An 18,570-nucleotide genomic window follows, 5' to 3' on the forward strand; every position below is an offset into this window, starting at 1 on the left:
GTGTGTGAGAAAGAGTCAGGGCAAGGAAGTCTGAACATAAGAGATCAACAGCAAAACCCAAGTGGCCCGCTTATAGAGTTTGATGCTGATCACTCCAGACATCCCCCCCCCCAAAAAAAGCACAACAAGAGGATGAATTTCCAGAAAACTGGAGGTAAACTATTATTTTTTTCACATTTTATTCATTCCAATAAACCTACTTCAAATATACATATTTAATCAAGATTAGAAAAATAAATATTTCAAAACACTAAATGTCACGGCTACAATAATGGCCACCACTCCACAGAGCAGAATGGAGATGGGGAGTAATGAGTATTACTGCTGCGGGACATGATGAAATTAAATACATAAAACTGCATTTCATATACAATGACTCCCAGCTGTAAGGAGTGTAGAGTAGTTTATACTGGGGCTCAATGACGCAGTAAAAACACCTCAAAAAAAAAATAAAAAATTAATGCTGAGGAGATTTTCCCATGCAACAAGTTAGTACAGTGAACACTGAGTGAAAAAAAGTACAGCACAGACTACCAAGTATTTTAGTGAACACAGATTCCTATTTGTCCCTTTTTAAACAACTGCTCTTCTTAATTTGAGGTAAGTTTATAATATTTGCATATTAGAAGTTGCCTGTTATCTACTCAAAAGCTAAAAGTGGAAAATTGCTTCTATTTTTTAACCAAATTAATAAGACTGCTGTGGAAATGTTTGCCGCCAAAAAAAGAAAAACAATCTAGTGCATGTGCATAGCAACTTCAATAAAGGTCACTTGGATTGCAAACAAGCTTTTCCTACTTGATGCGAAGCAGAAAAAACAAACTGACCTAATTGTGTGAAGCCAAATAGATACTTGTTAGATTAATGTGAAGCTTTGAGCGGCTTCAATTCTCAATATTCCTCTACTTTGTCTATCGCATTAGTCGTTAATGTGAATCTTGCAAATGTAAAAACCTCTCTGAAAGAACTTCCCCAAGTAAAACCACTCACTTTTGAAATATATTATCCAAGAGATATAAATATTAATAGATATAAATTAGTGGCTGCATAGCATTAGGCTTGGTTTGTGCACTGGTGGGAGTGTTTTCATACCCATTAGGTCGAGAGCTAATCGCCTAGGCTCGTTGGTGAATAATGTTAATTAATTAACGTAGCGTCGGCCACATCTTGATGTGACAGTGTATTCGTGTGGCCTTGGAGCTTACTCTTTCTTTTTTTCCTGGATTATGTACACGCCACAAGCAGCATTGGCATATGCAGCACAAGTCACAAGTCACAAGTAGCAGCCACAGATAATAGTGTTGGTACTAGGCACAATAATATGGCTGATAAAATGCAGCCTCGACAGTTTTCTCCTGGCACTGAGGGAGGGACGACTATACAGTACATGTTCAGGATATCTGTGGACTCGTTTTCACAGCAAAGAAAAGGAGAGAAATCCAACCATAAAGTGGAATCCTGTGTGTGTGTGTGTGTACATAATCTCTGTCCTTGTAATTGTGGACCGTGTGAGATGCTGGGGTGACGCCGTTACAAATCACCGCTGGGTAGCTGCTTTGGGACTTGGTGTAAAGGAGGTTTTCAAAAGTCACCCACCAAAAAAAGTGGAATAAAGGAGTCAGCCACAGGTCCTTCCCTTCAGCTCTCCTCAAACTGTAAAAACACTGACTCCATGTCAGTTAGTACCTCCTCCTTCCATGTTTCCCACCATCAGTCATGCAGGTTTTAGGCCGTAGAGCTGAATTGAGTGAGAACAGAAGAGTTAACAAAGACAGACAAATCCATCCGTGTTAAAGTGCTCCAATCGCTTCTCTGATTCACCTGGGTCTGCTGTCTGCTTCTTCTTATTGTGATGAACTATCTGGTTCTCATTGGTCATCTTCACATCCTGATCCTCCACATAATTACTATAAGGCAACACAAGAAAAAGAAGACACAGCAGATGTTTTTATTTAAAACTGTAGTGCCAGCGAGAACCGGAAAAGGGCAATAAAACACAAAAGGGTTGACAAAGCTCGAAGTCAGGGAGAGGAGGGACTCTGGGGATCACAAGTCAAGCGTGTGGTAAGGAGGATGTGGGATGTTTGAGGGCACTGGAGGAATCTTCAGTACAGGGAGTGACCACAAGGAGGCAGCAGCACTGGGTTTTTAATATCCTGTTACTCACTGTTGACGGTGTCTGCTGCCACGGGGGCTGAAGTGGAGAAGAGTACAAGTCTTTTCAAAACTACTGAGTTAATCTAACTCGATTTGTCAGTAAATCTGCTCGATTGTCAGAAACGCAACAGGCCTGTGAAAAAGCATTTACATGACAGATCACGAGTGTCATTTAAGTTCATGGGCCATACGCAGCTCAATCTGACTTCTAGAGGGTCGTACCACCAAAAGCAAAGCAGCATTCAAAATACACTTAAAAAGTCCACTCATATACATTTACAAAAAAGATGATGAGCAGTGTTAAGAGTCTTTAAGAAGACTATGTGGAATTATAAATCTCAGTAGGAGCATGGCTCCTTGGATTAACAGTCACACTTCAGTGTAGTATGGGATGACAAAGGTAATTTGTAATATGCTGGAAAAACACTTTTATGTTACCCATTCTTAACATCCTGCAACATAACCTCCTCTGCAAATTTCACAATCTGCAAGGAGTCCAGTCGGCTGGCAGCCGAGTGCATGTCTGATACTCCTTTTCTAAATAATGCAAACCTAAATAACAATCAGCATTTAGCCTGTAAGCAAGCAGCCGTTCATGAATTCATCTTTCAAAAAATAAATAAATGAATGAATAAAAAAAGCCCGAGTACCTGATGACAGTGTTCCTCTCTCTGTGAGTAATGTAGACATCATCTGTGAACAGGATGGTGTGGTAGGGCACCACAGGGTCGCAAGTAGGCAGGATGCCTCGTGTCACTTGGCTTACGCAGTCCAAGATGCCATTATATACCAGGAGGTCATCCACCAGCAGCTGGACTCACAGAGAAACATGCACCATTAGTAAACAAACAGAAGTGATTGTTAAACCCGCAACAGAGAGAGAGGCAGGCTTACCCCAAATTCTTTCACTCCTCTCTGAGGCGTCTTTGAGTAGTTCCACAGCTTGATCATGGACACAGTCACTGGATGATCAAAGATGACATACACACGGTTCACCTGCACGGAAACAGAGCATACACTCGGGTCAGCTGCAAACTTTGATCAGCCTGTTAACTGCCTACAGTCTGTCTCTCTCTTACACACACACACACACACTGTCTTCCTCACCAGGCCAGGAAGTACTGGGGCTAACCACATGTGTCTTCCATCGTGGGTGCAGTTGACTCCATCTATTAATTTATCTGGAGTTCTCACATCACCGCTCACATTGTCCAGCACATTCACACTGTCTGGAAACGCAGCAATGTCTGGTGGACATAATGTTGAGGTCTGATGATGTTTATTAAAAAAGAGCTTCTAATTTACCCACAACTTCACTCAGAGTTTCATCAGAACAGAGTTTTAGAGTAGTCACAAACTCCTTCAGAGATATATTATGTAAACCCAAATCAAATAAACTAGACTATATTATTGTTTTTATTTGAACCCTTTGAATACACTAATAAAATGCATATGTATAACTAATACTAAATACTATTTCAATTTGAGTGTCACAGTTACCTATAAGAGTAAACAACCATGCACTACTGCTTGAAATCCTTATGTTATTAGAGTAGGATGTAACGCTTGATCCTTCAAGAGGAAAACATTAATAGCTAGCGACTTAATATCTGTCAATCTAAAGTGACCGATTTACAGTTTCATCCAATCAACATGGGCATGAATGTCATGCTGATTTTCCAGGGTGGAATGATTATACAGCATACATCATTTACTAACTTTAAAAAAAAGACCTGGTGAACAAATTTGATTTTGTTTTGGAGTTTCTCCAGTTCACACAGTGTCTTTTCGTAGCCATAAACAAGCCTCACAGGTATAATTCTACCTTGATATTTGATCACCCTTCCTTGTTAGAGCTCATTAGAGTGACTTGTAAGAATTTTAAATGTAGTCCACAGATTTTCAATAGCACTGAGGTTGGGGCTAGAAAAGGTCTTTGGATCTTTTGGGATCATTGCCCTGTTGGAGTAGGGCCTTCTTTCTTGGTTGGCACCCTCTCAGTAAGGCTCACTTCACTTGACAGTGACACTGGTGTTTCAGCAGGTTCCAGCTCATGGCAGGCTTGGCCCTTCATGGTTCCTGAACATCCTAACCAATTTACTCCCATATTAGGGTGAAAGTTTGGGTCTTCTTCCAAAACTTGTCAAAGTGGCGAAACATCTGAATAATTTGTATATATGTACAATTGTTTGAATCAATGGTCCTGGAATCTGCAGTTGTTTAGAAATGGCTCAAAGAGACCTTCCCAGATTTTGTAAATCTACAGTTCTCCTTGTTGGATCTTCACTGAGTTCCTTGGATTTTCTCATTATTCTGAGTATTGGTCAGTCCACTGAGAGTTGTCAAACATATCCTTTTTTTGTTAGCAAAGAGAAACTACCAGTTGTAGTTAATCGTGATCACTAATGAGAAGTTAACAGTTCTTGGACTTGTCAAGTTAAAAGACATTGAAGAACCTTAATCAAAAGATAAAAGCGATGTATGTAAATATTTGTGTACCCAAAACTTTGTCTACCCAAGTCTTTAAAGATGCATGCTGCCAAATCATTCCACCCCGAGGAAAGAACAGCCCAAAGAAATCATTAAAAGTCCAAAATTACCGTGGCATTTCTCCCCACGATGAGAGTATGTAAACTTCTGACCACAACTGTACACCATGCATTCTTAACCAGGCACCCATCTGACCACATTAACAGTAAACATTAACATATTCCAGCAAGTGAGGTGAATTCGAGCCAGTGAGGTCAGATGCAAGTCTGAATCATGAGAAAGGATACTGTTGTCACTGAGGCTGATCTTCTCATGGTTCTGATTGTAAAACTCAAGGCCGTTCAGACCAATGTAGTATGGATCTCCCCAGGTTGTTAATAGCTGGAGCTGAAAAATGACTGGCAGGTAAAAGTCAAAGAAAAGACAACATCAAGCATTTTAGATCCAGCTTTTTCCTTTTCTAGCTGCTTAGAAAAGGAAAAAAGAAAGATAAGAGCATTTTTACCACTTTACTGGACAAAAACAACTTTTCTTTATTAAGTCTATAATGTTCAGCTTTTGTTTAGAGTTCAAAATGTGTACAGTGCTGTGACAAATTATTATTGCAATGGGTTAAATCTTCCCACTACATTTTTTAGGTCTGGTCTTAATCTGACCCACCCAAATTCCAGGTGGTTCTTCTGGCTGGTGTACATTCACCAGTCTGAGGCATGGCCTATGACTTTAACCACTTAACTGCATAACCAGCCACCTCAGAATAGCAGTCACTAACCACCAGTAACGAATCATTCATATGAAACAAAGGTTTTTGCTCTGCCTGTGTTCACATTATTTCACAAAGTTAATAGTTCCAGGAAGACTGAAGTAGTAAGAGGTTACAGAGGTGAGCCCTGGCTGGCTCCTAGACCGAACGTGAAAGGAGGGCACATTGTAATGTTTGTGAGAACAGTGGATGAAAACACGAGTTCGATAAAGTGCTTAACTTATATCATTTGTCGCTTCACCAAACTATATGTTTTCTATGTTAAATACATACTAAAGTCAGCCAGTTTTCACTGCTATTTTCTGATATGTGGAAAGGTTTTGCGCAATATCACAACACACTGAAATGACTGGACACATTTCTATTTCTCCTCCAGTCAGGCATTTTCCTTCTGTAAGCTCTTGATGAGCATGTGCGTGCCAGTGTTGTTGCCAAAGCAACCGATGCAGATTATTTAACATGGTCTGAACTCAATCTGATCCGTGCATTTAAAAAATATCCACAGAACATTTTTGGACCAATAGGGCAGACAGGAGCACAGCATGCATAAGCATGTGTGAAATCAGTTTAGAAAAAGGATACACCCACAAGGCATGATGGGAGCCTCATAGTCCATGCTGGGCTGTTCTTGTTTCTTAGAGTGTCCTCTGAATTAAAAATAAAGTTATAAATAAGGAAAGGCAGTTTTCAGAATTTCTGATGAAACAGCAGTTTTACTCACACTTACCTGTGGTAGTCTTCATTACTGCTGTTATCACCTGGAGTCTGGAGAAAGTCAACAAAGAGAATCTCCTGGGCAAAATCAAAGTGACAGTTGCCCGGTCCCTTCCTGATCAGTAATCCCTCCGTTGGTGAGATAGGAACATCATCCAAGAACAGATGAATCAGTTTCACCTGAACCAAACATGTGGACATTTTTATGTTTTATAAGATGCATAAAGTGTTCTGCAAAGAAATTCTGTGGTTAAAAATAAAAATCCGTCACAATAAGTAATCCATGCTTTGCAGCATTATACACAGTCATCACTTTTTCAGCATGAACTGTTCTTTGTACAAATGAGAAGCCCTTTTTAAGTCAGATTCAGATTTACAGCTTCATAAATTCATATTAAGGGTGTCCTACAGTGTGTTTACATACATTAATTTTCATAAAACACTGTATTATTGTTGTTATTTCTCTCACACAGTATTTTATCTCTTGTCTCTTTAAATCCTCCAACCCCAGAAGGGCCCAGTCTGCATTGATTGGTCAGCTAATATGTGGTCTGATACTGCATGTATTAAAACTGGACTTTGGGCTTTGTAACCACAGACCTTTTATAGCCACAAAACAGTTAAAAGAAAAGCAGAATATGGCCTTAAGTAATACGTGAATTATACTTGGTCAAAATCATCAGCTGATCTGACTCCACCTGAAGGAAGTGGCACTAATTCAGTTCACAATATCTTGTTAATTTACGGATTATCATGTAAAGTACGAAATATCATAAACACGTTAGTATTTGAAGTAAACTTCATTCTGCATCATAACAAATGTGGGTTCAGCCTGGCAGAAAGTGTCTCACCCCTCTGTAAGAGTCCTCAGGAGACTTGTTGTAGTTCCAGAAACGGAGACCAGCGATGGTCTGGGCCTTGCTGAAGGTAATGGTCAAGGTGTGGGACTCTCCATAGGAGAAAGGAATCAGCCACATGTGCTGGTCATCAGTGGTGATGTTGTGGCCATCAATAAGTCTAAATAATGACAGAAGACACTATACACTGTATCTTACATAATAATGATGTAATCTTTGCCTGGACCTTTATTGCAACATCAAAGGGCATGTTTAGTGTCAGGCATACTTATCAAGTGTGCGCAGATCATGTCCATAATCAGGTAGGTCGTTGAGGTCCCTGGGTGAAGCAGCGATCATACTAAGATCTAAAGGTAAAGTCTCTCCATCCTTCCCCACGATCTCCAGTCCTGTCAGGCCCATGTAATGGGGGTCACCCCAGGTCAAGGTCATTTCCAGTCTAAGGCCTGGGATTAAGAGAGAATAAGCGTCCAGAAGTATCCAAAACACAAAGCCAAAAACAGAGAGGCAACCATGATATGACAGGATATGACTGATGTACTCACACTTTCCTGTGTGCATCCCAGGAATGAGCTCTAAGCTCTCTTCAGATGGGCTCATAGTAGAGTTGAGTTGAAGTTTCAGCTAAAACAAAACATAAAAATGCATTTAAAGCATAACTGTACCACACAGTCCTGTTGATGGTGTAGCTAGTTTGCCCTTTATGCCTGTCTGCTCTGATCATTTGGGGCCACATAATGAAAGTTAACTCTATCACACCTTGGAATAAGTTGCTTTATGACTTTATGAGTGAAATTCTCTAATGAGACCAATACTTACAGTGAGGTCTTCCTCTCTGAAACCAGCCTGGGTAAAAGGTCGTTCTTCTCCCTCTCCATCAGCAGTGCGTGGTCTCTGCAGCTCCTCCTCATACACCATGCTCTCAGGACTTTCACCTTCACTAAGGAAGGTCTCATCATAACGAGACATAGCCTCCAGTATCTCATCATCAGTGGTGAAGAGGATAGTGTCCCCAAACTGGTCCAGTCCTGAATGAATAAAGGATAAGTTGGTCAAAAAATAACACACAATGCAGCATAAACTCTTGTGAAGTTGTTCTGATCAGATACCTCCAGAAAGAGTTCCAGAGGCTTTTGCAATCTCCCCCCTGAAGATGCACCTTCCATCCAGAAGCATTTCTACCTCTTTCACGCCTCGGAATGAGTGGATGCGCGACTTGTTGTAGTTCCACACACGGATCATGGCCACTTTATGGGGCACTCCAAAGTCCATGAAAATGGTGTGGCTACAACCAGGAGTAAACGGGGCTAGCCAAAGATGCATGTCATCCTGAGTCCGATTGATGCCATCGATTAAGTTGGTGACTACGCGTGGATCCTTGCCGTACGCTGGGAGAATGTTGATGTCTGGCGGGTCAGCGTGGATATGAACAGGTCGGAGCGGCTCTCCACTAGAGCTGAAAACCTCCAGGCCGTTAAGACCCACGTAGTGACGATCACCCCAGGTTGACAAAATGTTGATTACCAGCCTTTGGCCTTGCGGCAACACTGGAATCTCAAACTCGTCCTCCCGCTCCATGGATGGATCGTCATCAGGGCCTTCACAAAGTGTACCCTGAGTGGTTAAGGAGGACAGAGGGCTTCTGGGTGATGAAGAAGAGATGGGTGGGACTGTGGGTGGACCACGGCTCTGGCGCTGAAGAAACTCATCAAATATGTCGCCTTCGTACGCCATGTTGGAGATGCGTCCACGCTGACATTGGTTGAACTTAGTGAGTGAATCCCAGGACTCCATGAGGGTGTCATCCTGCTGGCTGTGCAGCCGGGCCCGAGAGCTACTCTGCCTTCTGCTAGCACTCACCAAAGACATGGGCTCATCTGGAGAATACACAAACATTACACTATAAATTACTAAAAAACCAAAAGGAAAGAAATTAGCCTGTAAGAATTGTCCGACATCAAATATAAAATCTACAAGTCTGTGTATTTCACTAAATATCCACTTAAAAGATTACATAAATGAACCCAATGCAAATAAATCAGTAAGATTAAAGAACATTAATATATTTGCCAAAGTAATCAACAGCAAAAAGAATGATTAGATCACACAAATGACTGCCAGTAAGGTGAGAATAGAGACTCTAGTTAGCTAAACTATATACATATTAATGTTATTCTCCTAAACTCTCCAAAAGTATATTCCTTTGTATTTTTAATCAGTGGATAAGATTTCCTTTGAAAGGACTGATAAGCTAATGAAAACTCAGACAGCATTAAGGTTACTTATCTGTCCCTGCCCTGACCGATGACACCCTGATATTTTTTAAGATGAAATAGAGCTAAATTTATAAAAAGGCTGGAGTAACCATATATACAGATTTTTCTCTCTGTTTCAGTATCTAAATTCTGACAATGCATACCAGCGTTTGTCAGTGCTGTAGCTCTGTGGTGTTGTTCCTCCGTCTGCCTTACACTGGCTGTGGAGTTTCTGAATGAGCTCCTCCGTCCGCTGATGGGCCTGTCTGACCTTTGCTCCCCGACCTCCTCAAGCAGGTCGCAGCTCAGGTCCAAAGAGTCGGCCTTCCACTGAACCCCATTCGCCGTCCTCTCCACCCCTCTGCACACACGTCCTGGGTTACATGGCAACTCTGGGAGCATGGAAGAGGATGAAGCTGATGGCTGTTTGAGCTCTGCAGAATGCTGGGGTACCAGCCACCGTGGCCTCTCCCTGCTGGTCTCACATCCCTCTGGAGCACCTCTGTTCAGAGGCTGCAGCCACTGCGGGGCAACCCGTGAGGAGGATGGTTGGGTGGTGACTGTCTGCTCCATGGGTGCTGACTGCTCCACCTGCTGCCTGAGAGAGTGGGTCTCCTCTGAGGCAGACAGGTCAAAAGAGTTCCTTTGTATTGAGGAGTGACGAGTAGAGGATGAAACTCCCACAGAAGCAGTGATAGGTGGTAGCGGTGTGTGTGATTTCTCCTGCATGTCTACCACATTCTGGCCTGCTGTGTCAGACAATGCATTCGAACTTTGGTATCTCTGGGAGATGCTACCCTCTCCACCCTTACTGTCTTCATAACAAAGGGGAGTGGCCCCCCTTAGACTGTGTCCTGAAGCCACAGGGCTGGAAAACACAGAGTCGGAGACCTGGCAATCCTGAAGATCAATTGTGGTGCTGTAGTCAAAGACTTGGTTGCCACAGCCCTTCTCCAGCTCACCTTCAAACACCAACGTGCTGTTCAGGTACAGCTTTATATGTCGTGCACCTACGTCAAGCTCCTGGCAAAGATACAGCACATCAGTTTACAAGCGCCTTTAATTTAGATGGATGTTTAACCGTTTCAAAAGCATTTGATTTTAAGCACTAAATTATGCCACGAAATGAAGAAATAATGATTTTTACATTTAAATTCTTCACAGAATTAACACCAAACATTTGAGTGAAGCTGTAAAACCAAATGGTGGGAAAATATTTAGCATTTCATTTCTCTGTATAATGAATCATGTTTGATTAAAATTCAAGCAAAAGGATCACAAGCTTCAACCTGATGAGAGTATTAAAAAAAAAATCTAATTTCATGAAACACACTATTGACTAACATGCTCTAGCTAGCTGCTAATTAGTGCAACTGCAACCTTTCGATCCTCTAGGCAATAAACCACTATGAACCCAGAGAAGTCTAGAAAATACTCCAAACTCCTTACCTTACAGGTTCAAGCTCTTACTCACAGTCCAGTACAAATATTGCTAAATACTAATGGTCGCTGTAAACTAGGAAAACCTGGGGTCTTTGTGCCCCCTTCTTAACAGCAGAGACGCTGACAGACAGAAGCCCGTGTTACACTAATCCTCTGAGGCTAATCTCTCACTGTTCCACATTTGGACAGACTGAGTGGCAGCTCAGGCAGCCACTGCTTAAAGAGCAATGCACCTGTGACGTAACCAAACCAATACAGTCATCCACCGTTATAATGGAAACGTACAATCAGGCACCATCTATCAGCTTGCAACAGAAATCAAACAGTTTGTAACTGATTGTGTTGAAGAATTGATATAAAATTTATTGAATACACATACATTGAAGCTTCTGTTGTAGTTCCAGATTTTAATACAAGATATTCCAAAGTCTGGAGAGCGCTCGGTGTTCCTGATGATGAAGTAGAGCTGAATGGGTGGGTGGAATGGACACGTCCACATATGACGGTCTTTGGTGGTCTGTCAAACCAAGAGAAGAAAAACAAAATGAAGAAAAAAAAACAAAAAAAACACACAACTTATTTATAAGAAGGATGGACAGATATATAGTCTGAACATCAGTACTAGCTGATTGTGGCCTTGTTGGCTGCCAATGGTCTCTTGGCAAGTGCTGTGGCATTTATTGATGGGAGCAGCTGATGTTTAGTTGCAAACTTTGTGCTTGTTAAATTTTCAAAAGTAGAGCAATGAAAAACGATAAAGAATTCAAACAGGTCACTTTCTCATAATGGCAACTTATTTATTTCCCACAAAATGGGGAATAAATTACAACACACACACACACGCACTACAGCAGAAGAGACTGACCTTCACTTTTCCATTGACGAGCGCCCCCAGATTACCAGGAAAGTCAGCATTCCTGATGTCTAAGTCATGAGGCGACACGTATAGCTTCTTGTTTCTGAGGCAGAAGAACTGCAACTCAGTCAGCCCGACCTGCAGCGCGTTCCCCCAGTTTGACAATATCTCCATAGTAACATACAATGCAGGTGTGTACTCTGCTGACGACTGCCTTCTCTGCAACAGCGATACAAAACGTTAACATAAGATAACCTTTATTAGTCCCACACGTGGGAAATTTGTTTTGTTACAGCAGAAAGTGGACAGTTCATAGGTATCCCACCCAACAGCATCAGGATTATTCTGATCTGGGAAAGTGTTTCATTAGCTCACCGGCTGCTTGGTGTAGTCTGTTTTCGCACTTTGAGGGATGCTGCAACCAGGTCCACCTTCAAGTTTCTCCAAGGCTTTCAGCAGTTTCTGCTGTTGACTGAATAAAAGAATGACGACACTTTAGCTTGCTTGCTCTGTTTTTTGTTCCATTTATTTATTTAAACCTCAATCTTCATATTAATGCAAAGCACTGTAGCAGCTAAATCCATAAATAATTTCAAGGTCACTGGATACACGCTCATTGTTATATTTCAACCAATAGGTGTTATAACATCAAAGCATTTACAGAATTACCACAGGCAATAACGAGATGTACTAGGAAGTGAGATTAATGAGTCAGCAAGGTAAGCTGAGCCTAAAGTCAGACTATTTTGATGTCAGGTGGCTCTTTTTTTGGATACATCACCATAGTAACCTGTGCTGGACACTTTATATGCTCCCACAGAGGACAAGTTCAATTTCCACCAATAAAACTGGCTGTAAATGCAACATTTTCACTTATTCTTTTCTCGCTGATGTGCTCTATGAGTTATACAGATTTTCTGCAGATACACAACCTGTTGAGGTGAACATTTGTAACACCAACAAACAAAGCTGTGAAGTTACAGCCCGCTTGGTCTGGTAATAAAGCCAACATAACACAGAGTAAAGAATCTTTGTTGTTTATTGCAAGAAAATATTCACACAAGAAGATTAGTTTCACTTTGGTTTGGCCAAAAATTTAACTGATTTCAGTGCCTCCTTGACTATGTACAGGGTTGGAATTGATTTTGTGTCACGCATCAAGTTTAACTGGATCATGATTGAATAAATATTCCAGTGTTTCCAACAGAACTGATTGAATTAGATTGCATTTGCACACCATATGCACGCAAAAGGAGGCATGTGTGATTTTTTTTAAAGAAACTGATAATGTCATATACATATGGTGCAATAATCAGCTGCCTCTATAGTAAGTTCTTCATCATGTGAACAGACTCCACTTCCACTGTCTTAAACTGCAGCTGCTGAAACAGTCCTTGTTCTGCTCTGCAGGCTCTGCTAACTTTGAATGGTAGCCCATGAACTAGTTTTGCACCTGCAGCAGGTTCTGGTTAGAGGGATCCTCCAGCTTGCAGCAAATCTACAGCACAGAGCAAGCACTCCTCTCACCAGCTGCAGTCAAAGATGTTAGTTAAATCTGATGAAATGCCTCAAGAGCCATCACAAAATGAACCTGATCAGTCTGTCAGAGAGAAATGGGAGACAGCTAGCTGATTAGCACTGACTAAGGCAGTAACTGCCCACAGCTGTCTTTTACTTGATCGATTAATGTTTAGTGGAAGAACAGTCCAATAACATGTTACACATGCCTTTTACTCTAGTGTGCACATAGGGCCTTAACTAAAAAGCCTGGGATAACAAAGAAAGTTAATAATCACCATCATAACACCCATTCTTTGTGGCTGGGCTTATAGGTTCTGTTGAACCACCTACTGCAAAGAAAGTCCAGCTATGTCAAAATTGCTTCATAGTACACTGTAACTGTTATCGTTCTGTTCCTGAGTGTTTAAGTGTCTTTTTCTGTCAACATACCTGGGACCCATGAGTGTGATTCTCTGCATGGCCAGAGTGACATTGTTGTCATCTTTGTTGTGGGTGTTGTGGTGCACTAAACCATTCATCACCTGATGTCCCCTGACCTAGAGGACAAAGAAAACAAATCAAACCGATGTGAAAAATATATGTAAGGGACAAGATTCACATGTGAGTCAAATCCAGGAAAATTCAATTGAATCAAAAGTATGCAAAGTATACAGTTAGAGATGAAAATGAGGTGTAGTAACAGATATAAGAAGTGAAGTGTGGCTGACCGTGTGTCGACTGAAGAGCTCTGCACTCTGCACTGGGTTGTTTTCTCTCTGTATGGCCTGGCGTACTCTGATCGCAACCTCCTCTGGGTCCCGGTACTCGACAGAAGACTTTCTATTTGCCGACAGCGGTCTCTCCACCCGACTCCTCGGCCCTTAAGCAGAAAATACACATTTTTTATCCAGCAACAATCATGTGGAATGGAATATCTCAGCCACATTTTCATTCAAAAACGGGAGATGAGTTTGTAAAACATGACTTACTCTGACCTTCCCAGCTCTCTTTTGAAGGTGGCCTATCTAATGTCTTGCTCTTCACCAACATAGGTTTGGTGGGTATAAAAGTCTCAACACTTTCTTTCCTTTTTGCAGACAGTGAACGCTCGATCTTACGACCTGGAAAAATAAAGGAAATTGATTAAGATCAGGAATAGATGCTTCTTTTCATATGCTGACAACATGCTGAAAGACATCCTTAGGTCAGTGCTGATGATGCAGAAAACCAGGGGATGTTACCTCTCTTGCTTCCCCCTAAATCAATAACAAATTTCCATATCAGCATACCTTTAGGTGAGGGTCCAAAGTCCAGCACAATGAGGTTCGCTGAGTCAAAATGGCTTTGGGAGCCACTGGGCCGAGAGCTGCTGGAGGATGACTTGGAGGAGGGGAGAGGCAGCCCCAGTTCATCCAGACTCTCTGTGCTCTCATCCCTCTCAATCTGCTCCTCTACCCACTCTTCATCTGACTCCTCCCCAGCTGAGCCACGACTGCTCCGTCGCATGCTAACCTCCAGGCTTCGACGCAAAACCTAGTTTGCAAAGGTCAGCATTTATATTCATCCATGCACAAGTCATCGTCCTGCGCACTCACAGGCACAGACCTGTATACTGACAGTTTAACCATCCTCGTGATTTGACAAACTACCACTAAAAAGTGAAATAAATTCCCACCAACAGGCATAAACCAAATTACGATGATGATTCTCTATATCTAATTCGTCTTCGACAAGAAGACATAAAAAAGCACATATATTTTCATCCACTCACCTTCACTTCCTCAAGGTTGAGAAGTACCTTCTCACTGTGCTCCTGGTTTACCTGGTCTCCTCGGCTCTCAGGCCTGGAGCTGAAAGAGTGCGACACCTTGCAGGTGTTCCTCTGGCAGCAGGGACTACGAGGGGAGCGTGGACTGGAGCTCTGGATGAAACGTGATGATTGGATAAAGGGGAAATAGCAGAGATAGAGAGATGCTAAGTACTACAGACAGCTGCATCTGGCACATAGTCCCTCCCCTAAAAATAAAACACCCACACATACAGGCTTAGTAGGCATTGTTATGTCTTCACTCTACCTCCATGTCTATGCTTTCATAGGGCTCAAAATCATCAGAGTAGCGCTTTGTTGGGGAGATTAGCAAACTTGGTCCATCCTCTGTTCGAATTTTAACAGGATCCTGCACATATTAGAAAAGAGGAAATATCAAACACGTGTCCTTAAATAGGAAATGTCTATTTTTGCTGAACAATAAGAGTTAATACAGATAGGATAAGGATATCAGATGGCTGCACCTGCACCCATTCTTTCCTCTGGACCTTTCCTGGGGCAGTGTGGCTTCTCTTCCTGTGGGTCTGCTCCAGTTTACTACTGTCTTCAGTTAGCTGGTGGGCGCTTCTACAGACATCTGCCGATGAGTCACAGCACAGAAACGAACATGAGCAGCGTGCAGCAGACTACTGCCTCAGAGGAGAAGGAACACACAGTCACATACGCAGATGGTCCACAGCACAGAGAGGAAGACGAAAAAATTGCCTGCCAGCTACAACTGTCACTATCATTTATTCACTGGGACTGGGCACAGGATCCTGTCACACAAACTACAAGCTGAGGAGTGGTGGCTATTAGCTGGTTTTCCATATGGTTTATGGGTGACAGTAGCAACAACAAAAAAAGAGCATGAGATAGTACCTTTGATTTCTCCTAAACATGACTGAACACTCAAGAACAATACCTCTGCCTGCATGACAGATTCAGAAAACTTAAATAAATAAGAAGAAAAAAAAATCAAGTGGTATATAAGAATATCTAGTTTTGAGTGTAAGTGCAGAAGCATACCTGCTGTACATGTAGGCCTCAAAGGTGGCTGTGAGGAGGGAGACCTTTGGTTGGAGCCCTTGGCTTGCTTCCTACTGGCTTCGGCATTGGCTCCATTAAGATAAATTGAAAAACCTTGCTCAAGCCGTTCCAACTCAATCTCCTTGGGGTCTTTGACTTTAAGGCGCTTTAAGAGCCTGAAGAACAAATAAAGAGCTAATAAATAGATTTCGAAAATATAGCAAATCCTATCACAGTTTTGACGTGGCTAACAAAGGATTCAGGATGCAACATGACACATTCCAAAGCTTTAAGCTATGTTACTTTTTTAAAATATATGTATTTTTTCTCAAGGGAAGGAGGCAAGCCAATCAGTGCTCCAATTAGGCAGCACTGAAAGTCATGCAGGAGTTGTCCGTTTCCCCTGTGAAATCGAATCTGTCTCTTCCCCAGCAGCCTTTGCTAACACTTCACCTGTTTTTGTGTTGGAGGGCGATTAAATATTCATCCAGAGTGTCATCTACAGCAGAGGCGAGCTTCTCTCCTTGGCACGTCTTACTCTCCTTCAAGAACACACGCGTCAGTAAACACACACACACACATGACGAAAGGTCGGAAAGGCCTACATCAGCAGTTTGTGGGCAACAAATTGTCATAATACAACTCATTCTTGCACAGGTATGCACATTCACAAATATCGACTTTATTGCGTGCATCACCACAATTATGCAAGCAACTTGCTCCTCCGCCGAGTGTGGAACTAAAGCTTTAGTGCAGGATGCATAATGTGTCATGACACAGGGGTTACGGTTGGATTTAAAAACATTTAGTCAGTGTGTAGCGTGAGGTTAAATAGGTGATGGAGAAATGAATTAAGAAAGGTTTTATTGGTTAGGACTATAATAAAAACTGATTATTTGTAAAGCAGCACCTGCAAATCTTAACACAGTATTAGAGTCTCTACAATATCTGCTGCTAAAGAGCCGCAAACTCTCAATTTTACATGAAGCCACACGATTGATCACAGCAAAAGATACTGCCAAAAAAATGAGCCCAAGCTGAGCTCTCATGCTGAAACTACTGACTCAGCATGGGCCAAGATCCCAATACTTGCATGGCTTGTCAAATTCAGCCACTTTTTCACAAGGCAGCCCTACTATATCCTCAGTGGTGATCACATCCTGCAATAATGTGTGCACAGTGCATGAAGTGTAGCTCTTTAGCTGTAGTTCAAGTGATGGATTGTAAAACGATATCTGCCACGTTAAACCAAAAATCCCAAAGTGAGGACCACTACGGGTTCTACAACCCTGACAGCATACATCTTGTTCAGACATTTCTGCACTCAGCTGAAATGAAATGGCCCTTATTAAAAGACCAGATGTCTGCCTGCTTTAAGCTTAATAACGCTGGCTGCAGTAAAATTAAGCAGATTAAATAAAAAGTGGGTCTCGGAGGGAGCACTGGTTGACTGCATAACACAATCGCCTAAAGCTCAAGCCATTTCATTTGTTATATATATTTAAAGAAACATGCAAGATGAACAAAGAAATCACAAAGCCCTTACTCAGTTTCTACAAGTCAACTAGGCTACAGCATCTGTCAAGGTCAGGAGCAGAAGGGAGGCAGAGAAATGAGAAGCAAGGGTAGAAAATACTTGTTAGTGACAGAGTATAGAGACAGGGTGACAGCTCAGATACTGGTGCACAAAATGCATGCCTTTATTTTAGAGTTTCATGGTCGTGAAAATTACAGTGTCTAATGAAAAGTGTATCGCGTAAAGTAAAATGGCAGATGATCTGAACTTAAAGCTATCATTACCTCGTTATCCATCGTGTGACTGCAGATGATGCTGCTCACATGACCCTATCCCATATTTTTGAAGAGGGGCGATCACTCCTGCTCAAAACGTATCCCTCAAATCTGTGCCGTATTTGTCCATCACTGTAGCGGGACACACATGATAACCCTGAGGTTAGCCGTGACATGAAACCTAAAGTACCTTGAGTACAGCTCGTGGAAAATGTCGCCACACCCGCTGGCCGATTCAAGGGACCAAATACCAAACATTCAGGATTGTGTTAACGTTAGGATCTTATTTTAAGCAGGGCTTGGCCAAAACTCGTTTTAAACCACCTCGGGATTTTGTTTTCATCAGCACTCGTGCACGGAGTTGGCTTGTCGGGTATCGTTGCTATTACAATAATTTCTATGCTATTAAGAGCTAAGGAGCTAGCCATTGTTGACTATGTCAACTTTAAGCGAAAGATAACAGGTTATCAACCTTCTATGCGGTTGTATCGCATGAATTAACTAGTAGGTGTAGTGGCTCAGGCGACGTTAGCAAGCAGTCGATAGCTCAGTAAAAGCAGTGCTGACGTTCATAACTAAAAAGGCTAGCGAGTTAGCCTCCAACTACTATTAAAAGACACATATAAACCTGCGTACCGTCTTCATAATCTCAGAAAGCCTTTACTTTATTTCGGCTCTGATATATACAAGAAAAATACTTACGGTCCACAAAGAGTACTTTGATAGCCATTATCTTTGAAATTCACGAGCTTTTTTTGTGGTTTCTCATGTGCCCAGTGTTGTGTTGGTTGGTAACCAGGATAGCTATCCACCAATGGCGAGAGCTGCATCAGAGAGAACCACGCCCCTAACCGGTCCGCTCTCTTCCTCCTGCTCCGACAAGCCTCCACAAAGCCTCCTACTGCCCA

General features: G+C 42.0%; 1 protein-coding gene across 3 annotated transcripts; it reads right to left on the reverse strand.

The window, feature by feature from the left end:
- Positions 1 to 133: 133 nt before the first annotated feature.
- On the reverse strand, positions 134 to 18,541 carry katnip (katanin interacting protein). 3 transcript variants are annotated; one of them, XM_005448202.4, is made up of 29 exons: positions 18,365 to 18,541; positions 17,672 to 17,794; positions 16,325 to 16,413; positions 15,872 to 16,047; positions 15,328 to 15,440; positions 15,111 to 15,212; positions 14,807 to 14,956; positions 14,325 to 14,568; positions 14,031 to 14,156; positions 13,764 to 13,915; positions 13,486 to 13,592; positions 11,911 to 12,007; positions 11,545 to 11,754; positions 11,059 to 11,196; positions 9,401 to 10,259; positions 8,091 to 8,858; positions 7,801 to 8,009; positions 7,527 to 7,605; positions 7,250 to 7,427; positions 6,976 to 7,141; positions 6,138 to 6,304; positions 5,993 to 6,057; positions 4,935 to 5,045; positions 3,265 to 3,404; positions 3,052 to 3,153; positions 2,808 to 2,968; positions 2,168 to 2,194; positions 1,822 to 1,907; positions 134 to 1,738 (listed from the first exon to the last, which is right to left on the reverse strand). In XM_005448202.4, exons 2-29 carry the CDS (start codon positions 17,681 to 17,683, stop codon positions 1,680 to 1,682), a joined length of 4,893 nt encoding a protein of 1,630 aa, XP_005448259.1. In that variant the 5' UTR covers positions 17,684 to 17,794; positions 18,365 to 18,541; the 3' UTR covers positions 134 to 1,679. The 3 variants fall into 3 exon arrangements, with proteins under 3 accessions (XP_005448259.1, XP_005448258.1, XP_005448260.1); XM_005448201.4 differs by having other exon boundaries at positions 136 to 1,738; positions 14,025 to 14,156; positions 18,365 to 18,540; XM_005448203.4 differs by lacking the exon at positions 2,168 to 2,194 and having other exon boundaries at positions 136 to 1,738; positions 14,025 to 14,156; positions 18,365 to 18,540.
- Between the last annotated feature and the right edge of the window lie 29 nt (positions 18,542 to 18,570).

Source organism: Oreochromis niloticus, linkage group LG8, assembly GCF_001858045.2.
Source record: "Oreochromis niloticus isolate F11D_XX linkage group LG8, O_niloticus_UMD_NMBU, whole genome shotgun sequence".
NCBI lineage: Eukaryota > Metazoa > Chordata > Actinopteri > Cichliformes > Cichlidae > Oreochromis > Oreochromis niloticus.